This window comes from Pelophylax lessonae (genome assembly GCF_965119305.1).
Source record: "Pelophylax lessonae genome assembly, chromosome: 5".
Classification (NCBI taxonomy): domain Eukaryota; kingdom Metazoa; phylum Chordata; class Amphibia; order Anura; family Ranidae; genus Pelophylax; species Pelophylax lessonae.
In genome coordinates, this window is record NC_138772.1 from 55,019,548 (window position 1) to 55,045,139 (window position 25,592).

Consider the following 25,592-nt stretch of genomic DNA (forward strand, 5'->3'; position numbering starts at 1 on the left):
AGTATACTCTTACTGTGTCTTCTGAACTTCAGCATTAGGATATATACACAGTACAGCAGGCCCACAGCACATCACATGGCAGTTCATTGCTGACTTTATCATGGCTGTACTGGGCTGCAGTCTGTAACACTCAGTACAGCCATAATTGAACAAAGTCAGCAATGAACTGCCATGTGATGCGCTGTGACAGAGCTATAGATCGCCTGCTGTACTCTGTGTATATCCTAATGCTGATGTTCAGAAGACACAGTGAGGATTCTGGGGACTGTATCCGGATACTAGTGTCACTATACTAGTCTTCTCCCTGTCAGTGTCAGCAGCCTCAAGTCGGTCTCTGCATCTGTCCTGATAGAGCGGGACATGTACACAAAATCACTCCGTCAGAGCAGGCAGCTGACTGACTGACCGGAACTATAACTTCGCAGAGCAGGTTGCAGCATAATGCATGTTCTTACGCCCCGAAAAAGATTAAAAAGTCCCTGCAATGCTACGACCTCCTGGGCCCCACAGCTGATCTGATGGGCCGCAGAAAAATGTGTTTATACACCCCCAAAGCATGTAGGAGTGAGGAGGGTGTATTTTAGTAAGCCCTATTTTTTTATTTGGCAGACACTGACTACAAAGCTTTCGGGGCCCCTGATGGGGCCAGGGCCGGTACAACAGGGCCGGTTGTACTGCCCTATTAGCGGCCCTGTCTGTACTAACTATCCGATGTTAGTACATAGACCCGCTGCTGTTCTATAGTGTTGCATTGGCTGAGAGTGCTGATCTGGAGCAGATTGGCAATCTTTTTTCATTCTTGCCCCTTCAACAGAAGTGGGATCGACCACAATACACACGGGCTGAATGTCTGCCATTTTCTATTGAACCGGCCGATGCCGCCCAACCTTTGGCCCATGTGTACTAAATGAGCCATAAATCAAATTTAAAAAAATATGTGGAGCCAGACACGGGCCAGTGGTAGCCTATTTAGACTCTGGCCATAGTTATCATTCATTTACGTTGAATTTGCAATGATTTATATAGTAGAAGAAATGCATTTCAAACAAAGCAGAATAAAACATGGATCATACAACACAGCAGTGCATGATAAAACCACAAGGTCTTATATTAAATAAGCATGGCTCAGTATATGAAAAACCTCTTTGTCATTAGGCCAGGCATCTTTCAAAAGGTAAGGACTATGATGCACCTTGAAGATGAGTAGCGCAAGGCTCTGGGTGGAGGTGCAGAGAATTTTGGTAAAAGTCTAATAAACATGGAGAGAATGGGTCTCTACAACACCTCAAATCAGAGGCGTAACTAGAACCTTCAGGGCCCCGGTGCAAGAAACTATGAAGGGCCCCCTGGACCCCTGACCGGGGCCCTTCCCTTTAAGCCTGGGGCTCTTCCCACTGATCCTGGGGCCCTTTACTCTGGCTGCGGAGCCCTTTATTATGGTCCCGCAGCGAGACCCTTTCACAAGTTCTGCAGTGGGCCCCCTTCCTGCCATCTTGGGGCCTCCCCATGGTGGTGGAGTGTCAGGGCCCGGTCACAAGTGTGACCTTTGCGATCCTGGAAGCTCACCCACTGGTGTCAGTAGTTTTTATTTTTTGGTATTTTAATTGTATTATTTTTTATCATTTTATTTTATTTTTTTACAATGTCACTGACTATGACTCTGTCCATTTAGAAAAGGAACACATATTTACCGACCCCCTTCCTGGTTCTCTATTGTGACACATCCCCTGCAGCACCCGGCAGGAGAGGGGAGGAAGCACAGTGACGGGGGGGGGGGGTCAGCGCAGTAGGAGGGGGGGGCCAGGGGAGCACACAGGGACCCAGAGATAGCAGAACACAAGTAAACTGGATAGGAGGAGTGCTGGGGGGGCGCAGCATACAGTGGAACCAATCTCCTCCATTTTCCTCCTGCAGCTACAGGAGGAAAAAGGAGGACAGTGATTTCTCTACATGCTGCCCCCTCCACCCCTCCTATCCGTGTCTACAGGGGAGCAGCACAGGCCCCCCCCCCCCCCCCGGAGCATGGGGCCCGGTTGCAATTGCAACCCCTGTAGTTACGCCCCTGCCTCAAATACAAGATAATATTGAAAATGTTTACAAACTGGTCTATGTTTGGGCAAGTATAATGGAACTTTAAGGGTTTGCTATGAACCCCATAATGGAGGTACCAGTTCCTTATAGAACTTGGGCCCCACGATCTGAGAACCTAAGCAGTTCAGAAGTGGAAGCCTTGGATGTTGTGCAGTGGGAGAGGGTGCGGGGAGCTTAGAAAAAATGTCCCTCCTGCAAGCACCTAGGCGTGAAAGGTATCACTGCCTTTAAATGATGATAAATTATATTTAATTATTATAATTAATTGTAATTGAACTGATTTTTTTTTTTCTAGCTTCGCTGGAGGAACATGGGATTGGGAATATCTAGGATTTTCTTCTCCAGAGGTAGGAAACTTCTATTCTTCTTTTCATTTTTTTTTTTTTTAACCAAATGAGTTTTATTGAGCAAAAAGGAGCAATACAATATGTGCGGTTGACAAGTGAAAGAGTAATAGCCAGTAAATTAGAGAAGTCAGTACAGTGTGCTTGTAGTACACTAGCAAGAGTTGTCATAGGTAGAATACAAAAGGCATATAACTGAAGGCAGTTGGCACTTACATCATTCCATCGGATGCATCAAAAGGAGTAACACATATTCCAACCCAGAAACCTAAAGGAAGTGCAAGTGAGCAGGAGGGAAGGGAGGAGAAAAGTAAGAATGAAAGGAGGGGGAAGGAAGGGGGTAGATGGGTTGGTAATGAAGAGGGAAGTGGGGGGGGGGGGGGGGAGAGGCAGACAGGAAGGGAAATGGGCCATACACACTATAAGATTTTCTGAAGACTTTTTCCTTTAGACTTACCATATAATATGAGGTCAAACCTAAACACTTTCAATTTGTATGCAATCTGGCAGGCCCTTGCACTACAAAGAAAAGGTAAATCTGAAGGAAAATGTCTTCAGAAAATCGTATATAGTGTGTATGGCCCTAAAGACGAAAAATAATACCACTAAAAGGCTTAGGCAGAATCTGAGTTACCTTCCCAGGAGCCTATCCAAGTTGTCCAAATTTTGTAAAATTTCCTATGGCAGTTATGGCTTGTTTTGTACAGAGGCGGCACCGCAGTGATGGCTGCATGCCAGGACACTACAGTAAGAGGCAGGGAGTATTTCTGTTTAATAAGCACTTCCATGGGCATAGAAGGCAACACAAAAAAGAAACCTCTATTCTTATAGGATGAGTTCACCTTTTAAAAAAAAAAAATAATAATAATAAATGCACATCTTTTTGCAGGTAAAAAAAAAAAATATATGCATTTATTTTTGTTTCTACACTGGAGCTGCGATGAGCAGATTGGGGTGCAATGCCAGGATCCTGCAGACTCTCAGTACACTGTCCACCCATACCTCTGATGCAGGCAGGTACTGGATTGCAGGAAGAATCCGTGAGCTACGAAAGTGCTCACCAAGGCCCTCCACTGTCACAGGGGGGAGGGGGGCAGGGATCGGGGGGAGAGGGGGGACCGGATACGAGTGGAACATGTAACATGTTCCAAAGGTGTACGAGAATAATTAGAAGATATTTTTTCTCAAATTCCTACCTATTATGCAGCTGTCAAATGCCACAGGCTTTACTGCCCACTGGCGTCCAAGCATTTATAAGCTTGGCATAGGGAGGAAGTGGAGCTTATTTTCAACTTGCGCTGTAGAGGTACAGGAATCAGTTTGATGGTTATTGGGTATTTGAGGCATCATAAGGCACCTGCAGTAAATTTTACTTTGCAAACAACCCATGTACATTCCACTTTATATGCTTACCTGACAAAAGAGAGAATTGTTGTGGGAGTGCTAATTACTTACAATGTTTAATCACCTTTACAGGAGTATGCAGAGTTCCAGTATAGAAGAAGACACCGTCAGCGCCGCCGTGATTTGCACAGTATGAGGAGCAACACTCCAGATCCCGATGACCACGCAGAAAGCACTTTGGGTACTCTCCAGTTTTCTAGACAGGGATCAGTTTCAATGCTGTAGATTTCATACTCCCGAAGATATTTATAAGTGGCTGTGAGCCCATAAACTTAGCTTGCACTAGTGTCAGTCGGTGAACCCAGGTTACACTAGTGAGAGTCAGCCCGTGAACCCAGGTTACACTAGTGAGAGTCAGCCCATGAACCCAGGTTACACTAGTGAGAGTCAGCCCGTGAACCCAGGTTACACTAGTGAGAGTCAGCCCGTGAACCCAGGTTACACTAGTGAGAGTCAGCCCGTGAACCCAGGTTACACTAGTGAGAGTCAGCCCGTGAACCCAGGTTACACTAGTGAGAGTCAGCCCGTGAACCCAGGTTACACTAGTGAGAGTCAGCCCGTGAACCCAGGTTACACTAGTGAGAGTCAGCCCGTGAACCCAGGTTACACTAGTGAGAGTCAGCCCGTGAACCCAGGTTACACTAGTGAGAGTCAGCCCGTGAACCCAGGTTACACTAGTGAGAGTCAGCCCGTGAACCCAGGTTACACTAGTGAGAGTCAGCCCGTGAACCCAGGTTACACTAGTGAGAGTCAGCCCGTGAACCCAGGTTACACTAGTGAGAGTCAGCCCGTGAACCCAGGTTACACTAGTGAGAGTCAGCCCGTGAACCCAGGTTACACTAGTGTGAGTCTGCCCGTGAACCCAGGTTACACTAGTGTGAGTCAGCCCGTGAACCCAGGTTACACTAGTGTGAGTCAGCCGGTGAACCCAGGTTACACTAGTGTGTGTCAGCCTGCGAACCCAGATTACACTAGTGAGTCAGCCTGTGAACCCAGGTTACACTAGTGTGAGTCAGCCTGCGAACCCAGGTTACACTAGTGTGTGTCAGCCTGCGAACCCAGATTACACTAGTGAGTCAGCCCGTGAACCCAGGTTACACTAGTGTGAGTCAGCCCGTGAACCCAGGTTACACTAGTGTGAGTCAGCCCGTGAACCCAGGTTACACTAGTGAGAGTCAGCCCGTGAACCCAGGTTACACTAGTGAGAGTCAGCCCGTGAACCCAGGTTACACTAGTGTGAGTCAGCCCGTGAACCCAGGTTACACTAGTGTGAGTCTGCCCGTGAACCCAGGTTACACTAGTGTGAGTCAGCCCGTGAACCCAGGTTACACTAGTGTGAGTCAGCCGGTGAACCCAGGTTACACTAGTGTGTGTCAGCCTGCGAACCCAGATTACACTAGTGAGTCAGCCTGTGAACCCAGGTTACACTAGTGTGAGTCAGCCTGCGAACCCAGGTTACACTAGTGTGTGTCAGCCTGCGAACCCAGATTACACTAGTGAGTCAGCCCGTGAACCCAGGTTACACTAGTGTGAGTCAGCCCGTGAACCCAGGTTACACTAGTGAGAGTCAGCCCGTGAACCCAGGTTACACTAGTGAGAGTCAGCCCGTGAACCCAGGTTACACTAGTGAGAGTCAGCCCGTGAACCCAGGTTACACTAGTGAGAGTCAGCCCGTGAACCCAGGTTACACTAGTGAGAGTCAGCCCGTGAACCCAGGTTACACTAGTGAGAGTCAGCCCGTGAACCCAGGTTACACTAGTGTGAGTCAGCCCGTGAACCCAGGTTACACTAGTGTGAGTCTGCCCGTGAACCCAGGTTACACTAGTGTGAGTCAGCCCGTGAACCCAGGTTACACTAGTGTGAGTCAGCCGGTGAACCCAGGTTACACTAGTGTGTGTCAGCCTGCGAACCCAGATTACACTAGTGAGTGTCAGCCTGCGAACCCAGATTACACTAGTGAGTCAGCCTGTGAACCCAGGTTACACTAGTGTGAGTCAGCCCATGAACTCTAGTCAGACTTGACCCACAAACCCAACATGCACTAGTAAGAGTCAGCCTATGAATCCAGACTTTACTGGTGAGAATCAGGTCATAATAGCAGCTTGCACTAGGTAAAATCTGCCAAAAAAAATTAGATTGCACCAGTGCGATTCAGTCAGTGAATGCAGATTGCACTTGAGAGAGCCAGCCTGTAAAGGTCAATCCATAAAACCTGATTTTGCTAATAAGTCAAACAATGATCCCAGATTGCACTAGTGAAGGTCAGCTCATGAACCCCAAATTACACTAGTGAGGCTTAGCCAATCAATCCAGATTGCACTAATAAGAGTCAGCTCATGAAACCAGACTGTACTAGTGAGAGCTCATAATCCCAGATTACACTAGGTAAAATCTGCCAATAAATTCAGATTGCACCAGCGAGAGTCAGTCGATGAATGCAGATTGCACTAGAGAGAGCCAGTGTACCTGGTCCTGAAGCCGAAATGCTGAGAGGGCTCTCCTTGTAGCTGAGTCCTCAGTGTCCATGAAGGTGGAAACCGGGAACACTAAGCCCAAAGAAGCAGGGAATGCAGGCTGTGCCACAGGTGGGAGATACTGGTGTGATGACTCCCTGCAGGTGCATACCAGATGACAGGAGCAGCGGGACCCAAGAGAACTGGTGGTTGTGCAGACTGCACACAGCGGTAGGCAGGTTGCAGCAGGAAGCTAAAGACCAGTCAGCACAGTGTGCCTGAATCTAGCGCAGGGGACGTGCGCCCGTTCGTTCCCATTATGTGTGCGCGTATTTATGCACAAACTAGTGTGGCCACGTTTGGTATTATATATAACAAAATGTGTTTCCCTGCGCTACAGAGTCTATAATACCTAAATGCAGCTGCTCATCACCATGTGATACTATAATAAACAACTCAGACACAGCGCAAAAAAGTAGTGTGCAAATCTCTAAATATAAATGTCTTATCCCTGAAGGTGGTTGGAGAGAGAAAAAAAAAATATATATATATATATATACAAACTCCCACAAAAACAAATATATATTAATTTAAACCATGAATAATAAATGATATTGTGCAACACATGTGCAAAAAAAGGTGGATACCCCAATAATTCGAATCAGCAAGTGTCCAGTGAAAAAAAAACATATGCAGAATAATATACAAAAAATATTTTTGAACTGATGACTGAAAGGGGTCCATATAGTCTGGTAAGTGCGTCATCTATTGGGGGGTGCACATCCACTGTTTGCACGTATATCCACAGATTAACACCTTTTGAAGATAACACAGTGCATGCTGTTTTGGTTTCTCTGGACACTTGCTGATTTAGATGTTTCTTCGTTTTTATTTTTTTGGATAGCGTTTCACTGGACACTTGCCTTTTAAATTATTTTTTATTTAGAACACTTTCAGTCATCAATTCAAAAATATTTTTTGTATATTATTCTGCATATGTGTTTTTTCACTAGACACTTGCTGATTTGAATTATTGGGGTATCGACCTTTTTTTGCACATGTGTTGCACAATATCATTTATTATTCACTGTTTAAAAAATATATATATTTTCGTTTGGTGGGAGTATATATATATATATATATATATATATATATATATATATATATATACACACAGTATCTCACAAAAGTAAGTACACCCCTCACATTTTTGTGAATATTTTATTCTATCTTTTCATGTGAAAAATGACACTTTGCTACAATGTAAAGTAGTCAGTGTACAGCTTGTATAACAGTGTAAATTTGCTGTCCCCTCAAAATAACTCAACACACATCCATTAATGTCTAAATCGCTGGCAACAAAAGTGAGTACACCCCTAAGTGAAAATGTCCAAATTGGGCCCAAATGTCAATATTTTGTGTGGCTACCATTATTTTCCAGCACTGCCTTAATCCTCTTGGGCATGGAGTTCACCAGAGCTTCACAGGTTGCCACTGGAGTCCTCTTCCACTCCTCTATGACAACGGCACGGAGCTGGTGGATATTCGAGACCTTGCGCTCCTCCACCTTCCGTTCGAGGATGCCCCACAGATGCTCAATAGGGTTTAGGTCTGGAGACATGCTTGGCCAGTCCATCACCTTTACCTTCAGCTTCTTTAGGCAGTGGTTGTCTTGGAGGTGTGTTTGGGGTCGTTATCATGTTGGAATACTGCCCTGCGGCCCAGTCTCCAAAGGGAGGGGTATCATTCTCTGCTTCAGTATGTCACAGTACATGTTGGCATTCATGGTTCCCTCAATAAACTGTAGCTCCCCAGTGCTGGCAGCACTCATGCAGCCCCAGACCATGACACTCCCACCAACATGCTTGACTGTAGGCAAGACACACTTGTCTTTGTACTCCTCACCTGGTTGCCGCAACACACGCTTGACACCATCTGAATCAAATAAGTTTATCTTGGTCTCATCAGATCACAGGACATGGTTCCAGTAATCCATGTCCTTAGTCTGCTTGTCTTCAGCAAACTGTTTGTGGGCTTTCTTGTGCATCATCTTTAGAAGAGACTTCCTTCTGGGATGACAGCCATGCAGACCAATTTGATGCAGTGTGCGGCGTATAGTCTGAGCACTGACAGGCTGACCTCCCACCCTTTCAACCTCTGCAGCAATGCTGGCAGCACTCATACGTCTATTTCCCAAAGACAACCTCTGGATATGATGCTAAGTATGTGCACTCCTGGCCTGTTCTGAGTGGATTCTGTCCTGTTAAACCGCTGTATGGTCTTGGCCACCATGCTGCAGCTCAGTTTCAGGGTCTTGGCAATCTTCTTATAGCTTAAACCGTCTTTATTGGCGCTTTTCCACTGCATAGAACCGTACCGGCTCGGCACGCTTTTGTGCTTTTCCACTGCAGTACCGCATGGTATAGGGTCGGAACGGTTCGGTACGGTACGGTATAGGTTTGCTTTTCCACTGCATGGAACCGAACGGTACGGTACAGCTCTGAAAAAACAGTACCTACTCGATTGTGGTTCCAACAGGTACCAAACTGGTACCATATCCCACAATCCTTTGCATGCAGTCACTACTAGCCACTGATTGGTCAGAGAATCACACCCACCCCGTTGTTATCCCACCCACTTAACTTTAGTACTACTTTAGTGGAAAAGCAAACCTATACTGTACTGTACCGAACCGTTCCGACACTATACCATGCGGTACCGCAGTGGAAAAGCAAACCGGGCCAAGCAGGGCCGAGTAGAGCCGAGCCGGTACTAGCCGGTACTTGCAGTGGAAAAGTGCCATATGTAGAGCAACAATTCTTTCAGATCCTCAGAGAGTTCTTTGCCATAAGCTGCCATGTTGAACTTCCAGTGACCACACCTTCAGGGATAAGACATGTTTGGTATTGACTAACATGCCAGGTCTCTGGGCAAGTCTTGTCCAGCTTGTTCCCGGACAGCCAAACCTCTAAAGGTCAATCCATAAAACCAGATTTTACTTGTGAGTCAATCCATGAACCCAGATTGCACTAGTGAGGCTCAGCCCATGACTGTACTAGTGAAAGCACATAATCCCAGAGTACACTAGGTAAAATCTGCTAAATTCAGATTGCACCAGTGAGAGTAAATGGACTTCGCTTGCAGTGGTGAAAGTCAGCCCATTAACTCAGATTGCAATAGTGAGAATCGGCCTACAATCATTTGTTGTAGAACTGTTTTTGTTACAGAAAAAATGGGGGAAAGAGTCAACCGGAAAATATATATTTCTGTTAAGGAAAAGAATAATGGACATTACAAAGGAAGAAGAGGAATTGAATAGCTCTTTTGAAATTGCATTGACAGTTTGATCCCTGTGATTTCAGATACCCTGGAGGTTCGTGGTAGCAGAAGACATGGCACGTCCACGGTGAGTCTGACCATCACTGACCCTTCTGACACAAAATATATAAAGGACAAACATTTTTGAGGCGATTACATTTCTTTCAGCAAAGCAGAATAGGTTTAGCTTCACTGGATTAGAAATCCTATTTGGCTTAGGAGCTGGAGTATGGCAACTTCCAGCCTGGTTCATACTAGTGCGATTTCTGATTCCACTAGAGTCGCACAGAATCTCATAACAATAGAAATCAGATTGTTTTCAATGGCGCTCATTCACATCAATGCGACTCAGCACGGAGCAATTTTGGAAAAGGTTCCTGTGCTACTTTGGTGCTATTCGAGCATAATTGTGGCCCTATAGACTTCAATATAATCGCACAGAAATCACACTTACATGCAATTCTGGTGCATTTTGGAAGCAATTTCATGTTTTTTTGAACTGTCCACTCTCCTTCTATGCGAAGCAGCAGCAGTGCCTTGACTATTAGGGAAGAAAATGCATCAAAATTGCATAGGGGTAAAATTGCGTCAAAATCACTCACGAGTTGCATTACATAATCGCACCTCAAATTGCCTCAAAAACGCTAGCGTGAACCAGGCCTCTATGTTAGTCTTAGGCTGTTTTGATTTGTCTTTTTTCAGAATACTTAGCGAGACATGGAGGTTGCCATTAGCTCCAACAGCTAGTTACCTGGTGGTTGGTCAATAATGATCATTTCTGGAAGCATTGGTTATATGTTTAACATTAACCCCTACTCAGCCCAATCTCTGCAAGGGATTCTAAACATTTTCAAGTCACTTGCTTTTAGCTGGCTGTGTGTTCTGTACAACTTTTGCATTTTTAAATCAATGCTATTTTGTAGCGGTTACACTGAGAAAAAAAATTCTCAGTCCACCATGATATCACTATTACGTACATTTACCATCATGAATTCCTTTGCAGGTGCTGAGTTCACTGGATGATGATGATCCCAACATCCTCCTGGCCATTCAGTTGTCTTTGCAAGAATCTGGCCTCAATGTCGATGAAGAGACTAGACAGTTCCTCAACAATGAGTCTTCACTAGGAGCCATAGGTTCATCTCTGCCTACAAGACTTGATCCTTCTCCGATAAGCTTGGAGAACCCTAGGTCTGCAATGAGTAGCTCCGAGCTGCTAGAACTTGGCGAAAGTCTGGTCAGGCTAGGAGCTAGCAATGACCCATATGCAATAGACCGCATACACTCGAATTCATTCACTGATGTCCCAACATCCAGCAGTGACCTTGATTCTTCTAGTCAAGACCCCAACATGAATGAGAACCTTCTGGGAAACATTATGGCTTGGTTCCATGACATCAATCCTCAGAGCATTGCCCTCATTCCGTCTATGGCCTCAGAAACTGACGTTGATTTGCAACCTCTGAGTGCCAGCGACCCGCCGCTGCCTCCTGCTCCAAACTTGGCAGAGGAGCATGCACTTTTTCAGGATGCACTAATAAACGAAGACCCAGAAACGCGAACAGAGGAGACTGCTTCCGAGCAGACAGAAACTCAGGCCGAAGCGGTGTCACAGAGTGATGACCACACCAACGAAATCACGAGCAGTGTGGCCAGCTCCGAAGATATCTCAAGTAGAACTCCTGAACCCCCAACAGAATGGGTCGAACAAGTACATTTGGTATGAGTACGACAAAACCTAAACATCTATCCGGTAACCATATTCAGATTCTCACATACAACCTCAACACCATGCCACCGATCGTTCTAGACCACTTAAGAGATGGATCATGTGTTGGGAATAATGTTAGACCTTTAACTCAACTTGAACTTTTAAACAATATTTTCTGCATTTAACTAATGGAGTTTGATTGCCTTTTATTTTTTTCTCTTTTTTTCAAAACAAGAAATAAGTAGGGTGAAATCTTTACTCAAATAAAATGCAGTCGTCATGTAGCCTTAGCTTGGTAATACTTACCTTGAAGATATGGGTTGAGTTTTTTGTTTTTGGTTTTTTTTTTAAGATCACGTAGGTAGTTTAATGAAATCATTGCTGTGTTGTCATACCTCAGTTTTTCCCCCTCGACACAGAAATTCGTATCACTCCAATCATATTCCTTTTGCTTCCTTTGTTATTGTCACTTACGGTTGATGGTTATTTCAATTACAGCAGTGAAACTAAAGAAGAAGTGTATTGCGCAAATTGAATTTGGTGTGAACAGTGACACAACCCTGCAGTGACTCCTCCCATGTTTTTGGTTTTGTCATGCCTTATATCTTCCATCCAGACCAATGTTTGGATATTTGGTGTTTTATCAAAATTAGCCTGTAATTGCCACTAAAAAGTTGTGTTTTGATCAATTTTATTGGCAAACTGACGTTTTTATTTGCAAACACAACTTTTATTCTCCTTAGATGAGACATGGCTTTTAAGCTGTCTGGAATTTCTGATTAATGCATCTCCTCTTCCCAACCTGCAAAAAATGTGTAGGCACTTAAGACACCATTTTTAGAACAAAAGATAAATAAATCGGTAACCGGCATTTCTGGGAGAAGGTGAAAGGGACCTGTGAAGAGACCTGTGATCAAATGTTGACATAAATAAAGAGCAGTAAAAGCGCTGAAACAGCTTTCCTGGAGAAAATGTAATTCCAGGTCACATAATCTCCGCTGAACAGAAGATTATCCAATCTGTATTCTGAATCTTGTCTTGTAAGGATCAGATACCAAATGCCTAGATCAGGGGTGTCAAACTCAATTTCACCGTGTGTCGTATCGGCATTATGGGCTGGTTGTATCTGTAGGACTAGATGTCAAGAGAACCCCCCTCCTTACTTCAGATGTCAAGAGCCCCCCCACCATCAGAAGTCAAGTCCCCTACCCTTCCTTACATCAAAGTGCACCCCCCTTACTTTGTGCTGCTGCCCGGAGGAAGCTGGGAGTGGAGATCAGAAGCAGAAAGTGCAGGGTCTGGAAGAGGGCTGGAGTCAGCTGCTGGAGTCTGCTGAGACTAGGGGTGGCAGAGACTAAGGGATGGCACAGGATCTGGCAGAGGAGTTCTGTCCTCCCTTCTGCTTCTGACTGCTGAGACAAGGTGGGGGCGGAGAGAAAGGGGGGTTAGATACGAGACTCTCCACAACTGCACAGAAAAGTGCAGGATCTGGCGGAGGAGTTCTGTCCTGCTTTCTGCTTCTGACTGCTAAGTCCAGGTGGTGGCAGAGATAAGGGGGGTGCAAAGGCCACATTAAATGGCCTGAGGGTGGCCGGATTCGGCCCACGGGCCTTATTTGACACATGTGGCCTAGACCTTTAGACATGTGATCAGCATATTAGTGATACCAGGAACAGCATTTTCTCTAGGAAGAGTTACTATATCAGCCTTCTTTTTACTCTTTTTTATTTTTTAATCCCAACAAGCCTGTTCACTTTACCTTATGTTAGCATTTGAATATAGGTCAACTTTAATATATGTATAACTGGTATATTTATAAATGGTTTTATTTTTTGCCTAAAAATAACTTTTGCTGTTTATTGTTCACCAACAGGTCTGTCCATTCCATACAATTATATCTACAAAACCAACAATATATCGGTAACAGGCATGTTGCAAATAGATGTTTTGAAATAATGGCCTTTTTCATTTTAAAAATAGTAAAGTTAAATGAATGTGTTTTTATTTTTCTAAATTTAGGCTTTTCAGAATGCGTAAGGATATACAAAAAAATGTGATTCAACCAACTCGTTATTTGGATGTCTGGGTTTGGTTTCCTAACAAGTCCTCCATGCTTTCTGGAGCTCGGCATTGAGTTCTACCAACTCTGCATGGCAGCAACAGGGCAAGCTTTGCCTTTCAGGCGCCTTCTCAAGTGAATTCTTCTAAGAAATCCTCTAAAGCAGTGATATCCAACCTCAGTCCTCAAGTACCCCCAAAACGTTCATGTTTTCGGGGTTTCTTTCACCTTGCACAAGTGCTTTTAATCATAGTCATTGGCTTGGTGTTAATGACCGCTAGTATACCTAAGGGAAACTTCCAAAATATGACCTGTTGTGGATACTTAAGCACCTAGGTTTGAAATCACTGCACTAGAAGGGAAGTAATAAAGCTTTACTGCGTTTTTAAACCCTCTAGTGAATTCTTCATAGGAATATACAGTATATATGGCTGAATTACTGCATTTGGTCACATTGGTACATGGTTGACCGTTTTGAGAAAGGCTGTGCACCTAAGGAGGATTTTGAATCTAAATGTATAAATGCCAGATATCAGCCCACCAATCCTGTATGTAGGCTCATCTTGGTTTTGCTGCCCCTTGCTTTAGTTTTCGGTATCCCTTGCTAAGCTACAGTCAGCAAAGTAGGGGTGGTAGTTCTCACATTAGCCCATTTGTACTATAGCTTAGAAACAGAAACAGTCCTGTTTGATGGTGGGTGGGGGAACTTGGATACAACCCACAGTCCAAGTTGTGGACAGCCCTATGTTATGCGATGATCTGGAAACCCCAGAATCGGCCTGTTGTCCCCCAAGCCCCAGAAATCTGTAAAGACCAAGTTAGGGATCCATCACCGATACATTCCAGTTAGGCAGGACAAGCTCACGGTTTTGCATTAAACACCAGAAAAAGTTGAGGCCTGTGGTCTCTTTTGTGTCCGGGTTATTTGTTTTTTTTTTTACTGTGAACTTATGTTGTAAATGGTGACCATCGGAAAAGGCAAAGAGTTGCATTTAACATAATTTATGGAATAAAAGTGGACCTGCTACGTGTGAAATTCACTTGCAGTGTCTAATTTACTGACAAGCATACCATTCATGAGAAATGTCACCTGTGAAGTTCTCCTCCAATTTCTGACATAATTTTGCAAGAAAAATTACACTAAAATGTATATGACCACACAGAGCCAGTTAGGACTTTCTAGTGCATGCTAGGATCATTATCAGACGCAAAAGGATATATGCACTGTGCCAGTGAATAGGCTGGTCACATTTTCATGAAAACTTGTGAATATTTAGAATTGTTCTAGTTAACATCAGCTTTGTGCAGATACATAACAAGGTGAATATAGAAGGAATGATGCACGGGTAATGCATGGTCGGTGTAACGTTTGTGCCGTTTTAACAGGTGCTGATGTTTGGACAGGTCCACTTTTAAGAAGGTGAAGATGTAAGGCATACAATTTTATTTTTGAAATGCTGAAGGGTTTGATGTACCGAGCTGATGACTGGCAATCATATTAGTCAGGAAAATTATCACTTAGAACATTACTGATAGTTGGGAAACACAGGTGTTCTAGACTTACATGGACAACATTACTGATAGTTGGGAAACACAGGTGTTCTAGACTTACACGGACATGCAGGAACATAAGAAAAGACAGGGTATGTGGCGGTGTGAATATAGCATGTATATGTTTGCAGAGTGAGGTGGAATTGGAGCAGATGGGCCTTTAGGTTGGTCATGTTTACAGTATTTGTATGGACAAGAGTATTTAAAGTCAGTTGTCATCCCTTTATTGAATCAAATTCAAGAATGGATACTCTGCAGCCACGACCTGTAGGGGGCGTTTGAGGAGAATATTTTTACAGTATAGGGTAGTGGCCCCCTTTTGCAGCTCTAATTAGCAGTGGTAAGTTTCAACAAAAAAAATAGACCCTCAGAAAACCTATTTATACATTATATAGCCTGACCAACACACCCACATAAGTTTGTTGCGCGTCCCATTCCAAAACCATGGGCATTCATTTGGAGTTGAACTTTACCCTCTTTGCAGCTCCTAAAATTCTGAGAAAGCTGTCCAAAGCATTTTGGACTGTCTGGGATTTTGTGCTGATCGGGTCAGGTACTAATGTTGGATGAGAAAGCTTGGCTTGCAGTCAGGTCTTCCCAAACGGTGTTCAGTTGGGTTGAGGTCAGGACTATATGAAGGCCACCTAAGTTCACTGCGGCAACAGTCATGCTGGAACAAAAAAGGACCTCCACCAAACTGTTACTACAAGGTTGAAAGTGCGCAATTTTCTAAAATGTCTGTGCTGTAGCATTAAGGCCTCGTTTAGACTAATAGTTGGAGGGCAGCAAAAATATGCGGTTGAGCTGCAAAGGTTACACGTGCGAGTCAATGGGGAAGCATCACAAACACCCCGCAACTGCTTTCAATGCATGCAGTCGCGGCGCAATTGGTGTTAAAACAGGCGGTAAGGAGGAATCGCATTGCTTCCTCACTGCCTATCAGTAGCCTCTGGAGCACGATCCTAAAGCTGATTGAGCTTCAGTGCAACGAATATTTAGACACACGTCTAAATCTCTCCCAACAGTATCCTTGGGTGGAAACACCAGAACTCAGTAATTTAGAGGGCTGTCTGTATACTTTGGCAATATTTTGGGTGTGATGGTCAGGTGTCTGCAAAGGTTTGGTCTCACAGTGTATTAGATTGGCTTAATTGGTTAGTCTGTTTCTTATTATTTTTTTGGGAAACTTATACTGCAGCAGATGTTCACATTGACTGGCACAGGACACCCGCTAAGAGCCTGCTGCATGCCAGTGGCTCAGACAGGTCTTCTATATATATATTTTTTTTAATTCATCCACATGTGCCTGACACAGAGTAGGAGATCCTAAAAACAGCAAGAGGTTATTTTTTTTCATGGACAGGTTAACCTGATTTATAATCTACATACTAGTTCCAGGATAGTGCCTTTATTTTGGCAATTTGATTCTTAAAGTGGTTGTAAACCCTTGCATATACCCAGTGAAGTGACTGGCCTCAGGTGATACACCTCTACATCCGTTCAAAGTTCAGAATTTTAAAGCTTATCTGAGAGTTAAGAAAAAAGGAGGCGGAGAGCTGAAGTTACACTCTGCAGAGCTCAGTGAGGAGAGCTCTAAGAGCTGATTGGTGGAAAGGGACACACCCCCTCCACACAGGAACAGAGTTGAGGCTGTCAATCAGCTGAAGCTCCCTCCCCTGTCGCCTTTTTTCTCTTGGTGTCAGGAAAACTTATCAGAAATGATTTATGCTGATAGCAGAGGAATGAAGCAGCAGACCGCTATGTCTACACACTATAGATGGATATGCTTTGTTCATATTTCATGTCTGAGGTTTACAACCATGTTAAAGAAAACATGTACTACATTTTCAGCGATGGCCATTCTCAACTGATATAAAACGTTTATTTGAAAGTTTATTTTTAATTTCAAATGTTTGCTTGCTTGCTGTGCCATATTTTCATGACTGTATTTCATGTAGAGGTTTCTACGTTTTCATCTATTGTCTGTATGAAAGACAAATTCATTTGAACTGAGAGGAACGGTAAAGCACACTTGCTGTGCAGCATGACTATGCTTTGTATGTATATGTAACATACAATTGGATGCTTCCGTGTACATGTACAGTATCATTTACAGCCAAAATGGAAATCCTTTGATACAGTTTTTTTTTTTTTTTTTTTTTAATCTTGACTTAGGCTTTAATTGAAAATCATTTAATTATTCTACTTCCTGTGCTGCTTCTTTGTTGTCCAGTTGCAGCATTGCTCACAACTTTCTGAAATTAGAAAGCTTAACACCACAAAATTCAAGGACCTTGATAATAATAAATGTACAAAAAATTATTGGTTTTAACCACTATTTTTCCTCAATAATGCTTTTTTCAAAAAAGAAATAAAAGGAACACACCTCCCTAAGTAACCCTTTTATGTAGCTGCCAACGGAGAAGTGGTGGGATTACTATAGAGTTGAGATGAGTGAAATCTCTTGAGTCTGCAGGGCCTGCCAAAATCACATTCAAGATGGCGGTGCCCAGCTCAGGGCTTTTTGATGTCTACAAAAGGGAAGCTTTTACAGGTAAATACCATGCATAAAATAGAATAAATACACATATAACCTTAGGGGAAGAAATGAATGGTCTGGTGACAGGGTCTCTCTAAATAGTATATTTTTATAGCGATCTATAGAAAAACAGAGGGATTGGGTTCAAAAAGACGAACTGTCCCTCCAAATTGGGTACAGCTGGGAGCTATGTTGTACACTTGGGCAGACTGATGACCAAGCTGTATTGCTTAATCATAGTAGTTAAAAGTCTGGTCACTCCCCAGGTTGTGCTGTCTGTCAGGCATGCCTGGATCATAGCTTGGGCTGAACACTGATCAGGAAAAAAATGTACATATAATTGCAACTGTAGATGTTATTGTTAGCCTGGAGTTTAGCTTTAGGTTGATGTCAGACAGGTGACTCTGCCATTAGTGACAAATCCCCAGCGGCGAAGGGCCTTCCTCTTACCTCCATGAAAAAAACGCTCCCTCACTGGCCTAGAACACTGCTGTATCTTGATTGCTAGAGATGGGAGCGACATCTTACTGCCTTAGCCAACCAGGGAGAATTTCCATAGGGACAGATAGGCAGCCTCTTAACAATTCTTAATCACCTGTCTGACATCACCCTAAAGTTCTGAGTTTTGAGAACTGGTTCCAGGATCCGATAATCAGATCATGTGGATCATAAGTGAGTACAGGTGATATTTTTATTGGTGGTTTTGGTTTTATAATGCAGTGGTAATACAGGGTTGTAAGTCACATTTCACGTATTTCTTTCCAATTTCCACCTAAACCCCCCATGATCTTGCTTTCTATAGTGGACTCGGCACCTACAGAAAACAGAGATGGCCATTTTGTCAAAGCCCATCCTTTTTTTGGGAATGATTGGCAACACTAATGCATCCTGCACAGTATGGATTGAGAAGAATGGTAGGCCTGCTTTGTGCAGGTGATTGGCTTGCTCCTGACTAAAGCCTCGTACACACGCAACAAATTTCCACCGACCGGTCGTCCATCTTTTGTCCAGAGTGGTGTTTTGTTGGTTGGAATGTGCTCTAGACTGCACACGAATTTTCCCGCATGACAGAATTCTACTTCAGAAGTGATGTCATGTGTTGGATTGCTTTCTTTGTGTTCCTTCTTGTCTGAGCATGCCCAGTCTTGCTCATAAGATTTTTCCCTGTCGAAATCTGTACTGACTGCACGAAAATCGGACGTGTTTTGACGGAGGACAAAAATTTTATAGCCTGCACACCAGAATTTTTTCGGCCAAAAAGTCGGGGTGGGTTGTCGGAAGCATCATACTAAGGGGCCATACACACTATAAGATTTTCCTTTAGACTTACCAAAACCATATAATATGAGGTCAAACCTAAACACTTTCAATTTGTATGCAATCTAGCAGGCCCTTGTACTACATAGAAAAGGTAAATCTGAAGGAAATCTAACCACAAAAGTTGGATAGTGTGTATCCAGCTTAACAAGCCGAAAATCGGCAGATCGGTCGTCGGACAAAAATTCCCAGGCCGAATTTCGACTCGTGTGTACGGGGCTTTAAGCCTCGTACACACGCAACGAATTTCTGCCGACCGGTCGTCCATCTTTTGTCCAGAGTGGTGTCTGTTGGTTGGAATGTGCTCTAGACTGCACACAAATTTTCCCGCACGAATTCTACTTCAGAAGTGATGTCATGTGTTGGATTGCTTTCTTTGTGTTCTTTATTCTCTGAGCATGCCCGGTCTTGCTCATAAGATTTTTCCCTGTCGAAATCTGTACTGACTGCACGAAAATCGGACGTGTTTTGACGGAGGACAAAAATTTTATAGCCTGCACACCAGAATTTTTTTGGCCAAAAAGTCGGAGTCGGTTGCCAGAGGCATCATAATAACAAGCCGAAAATTGGCAGATCGGTCGTCGGACGAAAATTCCCGGCCGAATTTCGACTCGTGTGTACGGGGCTTAAGGATGAACTTGGGTTTGGTCTGAACTTAGATGTTAGCTGTCCTTGCTTGGCAAATAGGTTGCGGTTGGGAGAGTCCTTATCCATATTGGCCACATTAGATCAATGACATTGACCTAATATGGCCATGTGCCTATTTTAGGTCAATGATGTCACAAGGATACCACACCCTTTTGTGGCTGTCATTGGCGGGGCAGGGAATCACCTGCCCGAAGCTCATTGGCTCAGCAATAACCGCTAACTTCCAGGCTTGGAAAAAATCAATCCAGGAATTCAAGCTCATCACTATTCCTGACCAGTAGAATACCACAGAGCCATTTTATAGCCATTGCTATCCTTCACAAATTCCACTAGTAGTGCCAATTGCCTGATGTGGTATAGAACAAGTACTTTCTTAGGTTGTAAAGCATATATTGAAAAGCTGTGACTTGTATTGCCACTCTTTATTTGCAAATAATCCATATGAGACATATAAATTGCTATTCAAATCTAGAAATTGTTAAATCTATTAAAGTATTTTCTGTATATTAAAACATATATTGTCCTAATATTCTAGCTACCATTTCCAAAGTGTAGCTGAATAGGAAAAAAAAATCTTTAATAAAATACATAGTGCTGGCCGAGGTTAGAAGTGGTGGCCATTTGGAACCAGTTGCCTTCCTGAGATTTACTGAAATACAAAAAGAGAGCATGGCTGAATTGATGGGCAGCCAACAGCACAACTGATTATTTGTAGAAGTCAAGACAGAGTAGTGCCCACAGCAACCAATCATCTCCTAGCTTTTTGGGTTTTTTTTTTTTTCGTCTGCTATGCATATTACCTTTTTGAAACTCCTTCTTTGTGTACAGTATTTAGGTAACAGATGACGTTGGTCTACAGTTCTCTCTTCATCATAGTTTTGTGGGCTGTTGGATGACATTGATCTAATTATCTTGATGACAACAATCGTTTTCTAATCATTCACTCTTTTGTGTGCTATATCGATGCCTTTCAGCCTGTGACTATTGTTTTTACTGAAACATTGTAACTTTACTGTTCTCCTTTATACTCCGAAATATCCCCAACCCACCCCCATCTTATTGGGACATAGCACTTAAAAACTGCAAACTTTGTACTAACCAAATGTTATGTGACAGCAAAATGAAATGCTGTGGCTACTGTTAGGACATTTGGTGACACTGTTATTTGCGTATGGTCTTATGTGGTTGGTTGGCTGGCAAGCTAGTGCTTCTGAAGGTTCACAAGTTGAAAAACAGCTTTTTGTTTAAAGAAGAACTACGTTGCATCTGATCACCACAATGCAAAATGCTATTTAATTTGTTTTTAATATTCACATCAAACTTCCCCATCCATCCATGTCTCTGTGCTTTTTTTTTTTTTTGCTGAGAAATCACTTTGAAAAACACCCCCTAGCATTTCTGGCCATGGCCATCTTGAATAAGGGCAGATGATTCATGTAGCATTGACTTCCTGGAATCCACCTGCCCTTAGTTCAGGCATACATTCAGGAAGGAGTGCTTAAGCCCCGTACACACGCACAGATTGTTGGCCAGCTGATCCGCCATCTTTTGTGCAGTGTTGTTTGTTGGTTGAAATGTGCTCTAGACTTGCACTGGACTTGTTGGCCAACAAAAACCAACTTCAGAAGTGATGTCATGTGATGGTTGACTTTCCCTGTGTTTTTTCTTCTCTGGGCATGCCCAGTCTTGCTCATCTGATTTTTGTCTGCCGAAATCTGTACTGACTGAGGAACAATCAGCCGTTTTTTGTTGGCCAACAAAAGTTTTATAGCATGCACACCAGATTTTTTCGGCCGAAAATTCGCAGTTGGTTGTCGGAAGCATCATACTAACGAGCCTACAATCGGCCGATCGGACGTTGGCCAACAATCTGTGCGTGTGTACGGGGCTTTAGTTGACAAAACTCCTTCTCCCCCCTAGAAGACTCCTGGGATGGATGACATTTGCCTAGGCAAGAAACCAGGAATAAAAATATAAAAAAAAAAAGTAAATATGATATAGTGTCCTATCGATTTACTAATGCTAGCAGCATGAGAATTAAAAATAGTCAATGTGGATTGAGAGAATGAAGTTCCTCTTTAAAGGGAGACCAACCCACAATTTTTAATTGATATATGGCCAAAGGTTTTTTTTTTTTTTTTTTGACACCCTTCCTCCTTCCTTAACATCCTCCACTGCTCTGGGAAGGATTTTTATTAGGATTTTGGAGTGTATATGTGGGAATTTGTGCAGATTCAGCCTAAAGAGCATTTGAGAGGTCAGGTACTGATGGATGAGAAGACCTGGCTTACAATCAGCATTCTAGTTTATCCAGTAAGGTTAAGGCCAGGACTCTTGTGTAGGCCATTTCAGTTCCCGCATTTCGAACTGGTCATACCGTGTTTTCATGGATCTGGCTTTGTTCACTGAAGACACAGTGATGCTGAAACAGTAAAGAGCCTTCCATTAAACCTTGCTGCATGATCACAAGGGCACAATTGCCTAAAATGTCTTTGTATGCTGCAGCATGAACAGTACCCTGTCACTTCATATAGTGCATATCATCCTTCACAGTTGTAGAGTCTTGTACTGTATTACCCATCAGTTAATGCAAAGTTTAAATCATCCCCTTTGTCGGCTATTTTAAAACGGAACTTTACCCATAACAACTTGATAAAAAAAATCAAGCAAAAAACATACATTCCACATGGCACATTTATACATGCTATAAAATTTAGTGTGCTGTAAACTGCTTCCTGAATTGTTTCTGCTTCTTTTTGCCAGTGGCTGCCGTTTTGCTGAAGCCCAGAGCCCCTGAGCAACAGTAAAGCCCCGTACACACGTACCGATTGTCGGCCGACCGTTCGGCCGTCTTTTGTCCGGTGCTGTTTTGTTGGTTGAAAAGTGCTCAAGACTGCACACGAATTTTGTCGGCCAACAACAACCAACTTCAGAAGTGATGTCATGTTCTGGTCTACTTTTCGTGTGTTTTTTCTTCACTGAGCATGCCCAGTCTTGATCATCACATTTTTGTCGGCCGAAATCTGTACTGACTGACGAACAATCGGCCGTTCTTTGTTGGCCAACAGAAATTTTATAGCCTGCACACCAGATTTTGTTCGGGCCGAAAAGTCGCAGTCGGTTGTCGGAAGCATCATACTAACAAGCCGATAATCAGCCGATCGGACGTTGGCCGACTATTTACGCCCAACAATCGGTGCGTGTGTACGGGCCTTTAATCTTTAGGCTGTCAGCAGATTGGCCTCTAGTTGCTCTGATTTTCGGCACAGTGCCTAAAATAGAGGGCAACTGAGCACGTGTAGAGCAGGGTGAGACAGTGTATTACTGGATTTTACACAGTATAGACACTTATGTTTAATGTTTTACCTGAAAAAAGGGGCCAGCCTGAAGTGATGTAGCAAGACTTAATTTTCTGACTAAAATTACTTTTTAAGTTTTTAAAGATGCAAGAATTGTAGTATTGCTAAAGAACAATTTCAAGTGGTTTGAAGGATTTGGTTAGCCAGTAAATGGGTATAAATAAATTTCAAATCTTCCACGTTATTATACTTGGGTACTTAAAGTGACCCTGTCAGGATTCATAATACCCAAAGCCAGCAACTCCCTGCAAAGTAAACCCTTTATACTTTCTTGTTCTGCTCACACCATTGGACTCCATCCACTGACCCTATCGCACTACAGGATAAGACAGTGATTTAAGCTAGCAATAAGCTATGCGAATTTCACTACATCGGTGGTTCTGACAGCCCATAGGCAGTGCCATCTTAAGAACATTAAAGGGCCCCGGACAATGGAAGTGCACTGGGGCCCTGCCTACACAATTACCCACAAGAACAAAAATGCAAATTATCGATAAGGCTATATTTATTTGTACAGCAGTGCCAGGCTAATGACAGCTTCCAAGTTCGACGGCTGGTTCCGGTGAACACACACAGATGGGAGTCAGATTCCTGCAGTCTCCACGTCCCAAGTGGCCTGACAGCAGCGCAGGGCAAACAGGCGCTTGCCACCTGCTAAGTTTGGCGGCGAGATGCACACGGGAATCAGGACTAATGCTTGGCTGGGGCTGGGTAGGTGGGGCCCCTGGGCAACTGCCCAGCATGCCCATTCGGTAAGATGGCCCTGCCCTCTCTTCTGCCAAGAGACCACTGTTTCCACACAAAGAGCAAGGGTCCTTCTTTGCAGGTGCTGGTAGAGGATAGGCTTTTCTACTTCGGCTCTGGCTGCTTTAGAAAGAAAACAAACTGAGAGACTTTGAACGCCTTTTGTTTTGATGCACCTGGATTGTACGCAGCTGATTTAAACAAAACATTCATTTTAGGCTTTCATATGCCACAGCATATTGTGAAGTGCATCACAAATGCATTTACATTAATTTTATAAATTAATTTACAGTCTGTTTACAATTGTTAGATTTCATTTGAATTAAAAGCTTGATTAGAAGGAATCCAGGTGTGTTTTTTTGGGGGGGATGTTCACAGAAAATAAATGTGTGTCCCCAAAAATAAATCCAGGTGCTCAACTCCCTTTTGGAAAAATATTCATTATTGTGGCGTAACATTCAGATCAGAGTTCTGAGTTACACCGGGCACACACATTGCAGTTTGATTGTATAATCTCCTTTAAAGTATATTTAAAGGCAAAACATTTTTTTTCATTTTGGATCGAGTAGAGATGGGGTCTCCAAACAATGGCCCTCCAGTTGTTCAGGAACTACAATTCCCATCATTCCTAGTAGGGATCGACCGATTATCGGCACCACCGATATATCGGTGGCCGATAGCACTTTCCCCAATCTATCAGAATCGGCCCCTGAGGTTACCGATATTGCCGATATTTCGGGAAAGTGCTGTACCGGAGTGATGCCTGCAGCTTAGAGGCATCACCCCGATACCCGGCGTCCATAGCCGACGGTCAGCTGTCTTGTAATGACAACCGATGTGGCTGAGAAGCCGCTTGGCTGTCAATACAAGGAGCTTCCGTGGCTCGCCAGGGTCTCGCATCCCACCGGGAGACCCGGGCATCCTACCTGCATGGCTGCCGAAGACCCGATCAAAGCTGCTCTGATCGGGTCTCCATGTGACATCACTTCTGGGTACTCGGCGCCAAATTAAAAAAACTGACCGTATTTAAAAAAGCCAAACTTGGCCTTTTGTATGCTTTTCAGTGCCGAGGAGGGGTCTTTTAGACCCCCAGATCCCTCTACAAGGAGTACCTGGGGAAAAAAACATTTTTTTACATTTCCGAAAATATCGGCCGATACCGATATCCGATGACCAAAATATCTGTATCGGCATTAAAAAAACGATATTGGTTGATCACTAATGCCTAGTCATGTCTGTGAATGTCGGAGTTTTACAATGCCTCATGGGACGTGTAGTTCTGCAACAGCTGGAGGGCCGTAGTTTGGAGATCCCTGGAGTAGAGGAAGGTTAAGGCTGCTGTCAGTTTCTTTTTTTTTTGCCATCTGTGTCACGTTAGGGAGAGTTCACTTTCTGTCCTGTAGATGCAACATGAAGTGAGATAATATTTTCCCAAAGTGAAAGAAAGCCCCCTATTCAGGCTTGCTTACATGTGCCACTATCATTGTCACCCCTCTGAAAAGAAAGAAGAAATAACCACTGAAAGCCCACTGCACCGCGCCACAACTGCGTGAATAACATGCAGCTTCAAAGCGGTCGTTGTGCCTCCCCAGTCACCTAAATAGGTCACATTTAGCAGCAGTACTGCCTGCCGAATGCGGCCAATTTTGTCACCTCGTGACCGCGGACCCCATTGCTGCTGGCCGTGTTAACGGATAGCTGGCCTCCCCCTGCCTGCCCATGTATACAAGGTCTTGGACAGTTGTCACCAGAACAAACGTCCCCTTGCAAGACTTGCCCTCTCTTCCACAGCACAGCTGTTTTTGCAATTTTGCACGCATATATACAGCTGCTCGCCGCCTAGGCCCACCTGCTGAGAGGCCACATATTTGCGTGCTATCAGCACGAAGAGGGTAAAGCAATGTTTTGGTCTCCGGGAACCCCTGATAAAAATTACTCCATCTACAGCTCACTGTGCATTAGTGTGATGGTCAAGGAGAAAAATGGTGGTCAGTGGCAATAATCCACCTCTTACACATAGCTAAAAAGATCATTGGTTTAATGGCAACTTATTT

The 25,592-nt window shown here is 43.7% G+C and overlaps 1 protein-coding gene across 1 annotated transcript in view; it reads left to right on the forward strand.

Annotated features, from left to right (window-relative positions):
- Positions 1-12,153, forward strand: part of ANKIB1 (ankyrin repeat and IBR domain containing 1) — a 218,212-nt gene extending 206,059 nt beyond the window's left edge. The window contains exons 16-19 of the mRNA XM_082257819.1: positions 2,387-2,438; positions 3,912-4,020; positions 9,655-9,698; positions 10,614-12,153. Coding sequence (XP_082113945.1) covers positions 2,387-2,438; positions 3,912-4,020; positions 9,655-9,698; positions 10,614-11,336 — 928 coding nt within the window. The 3' untranslated portion in view covers positions 11,337-12,153. The remainder of the gene's footprint in view (positions 1-2,386; positions 2,439-3,911; positions 4,021-9,654; positions 9,699-10,613) is intronic.
- The last annotated feature ends 13,439 nt before the right edge of the window (positions 12,154-25,592 follow it).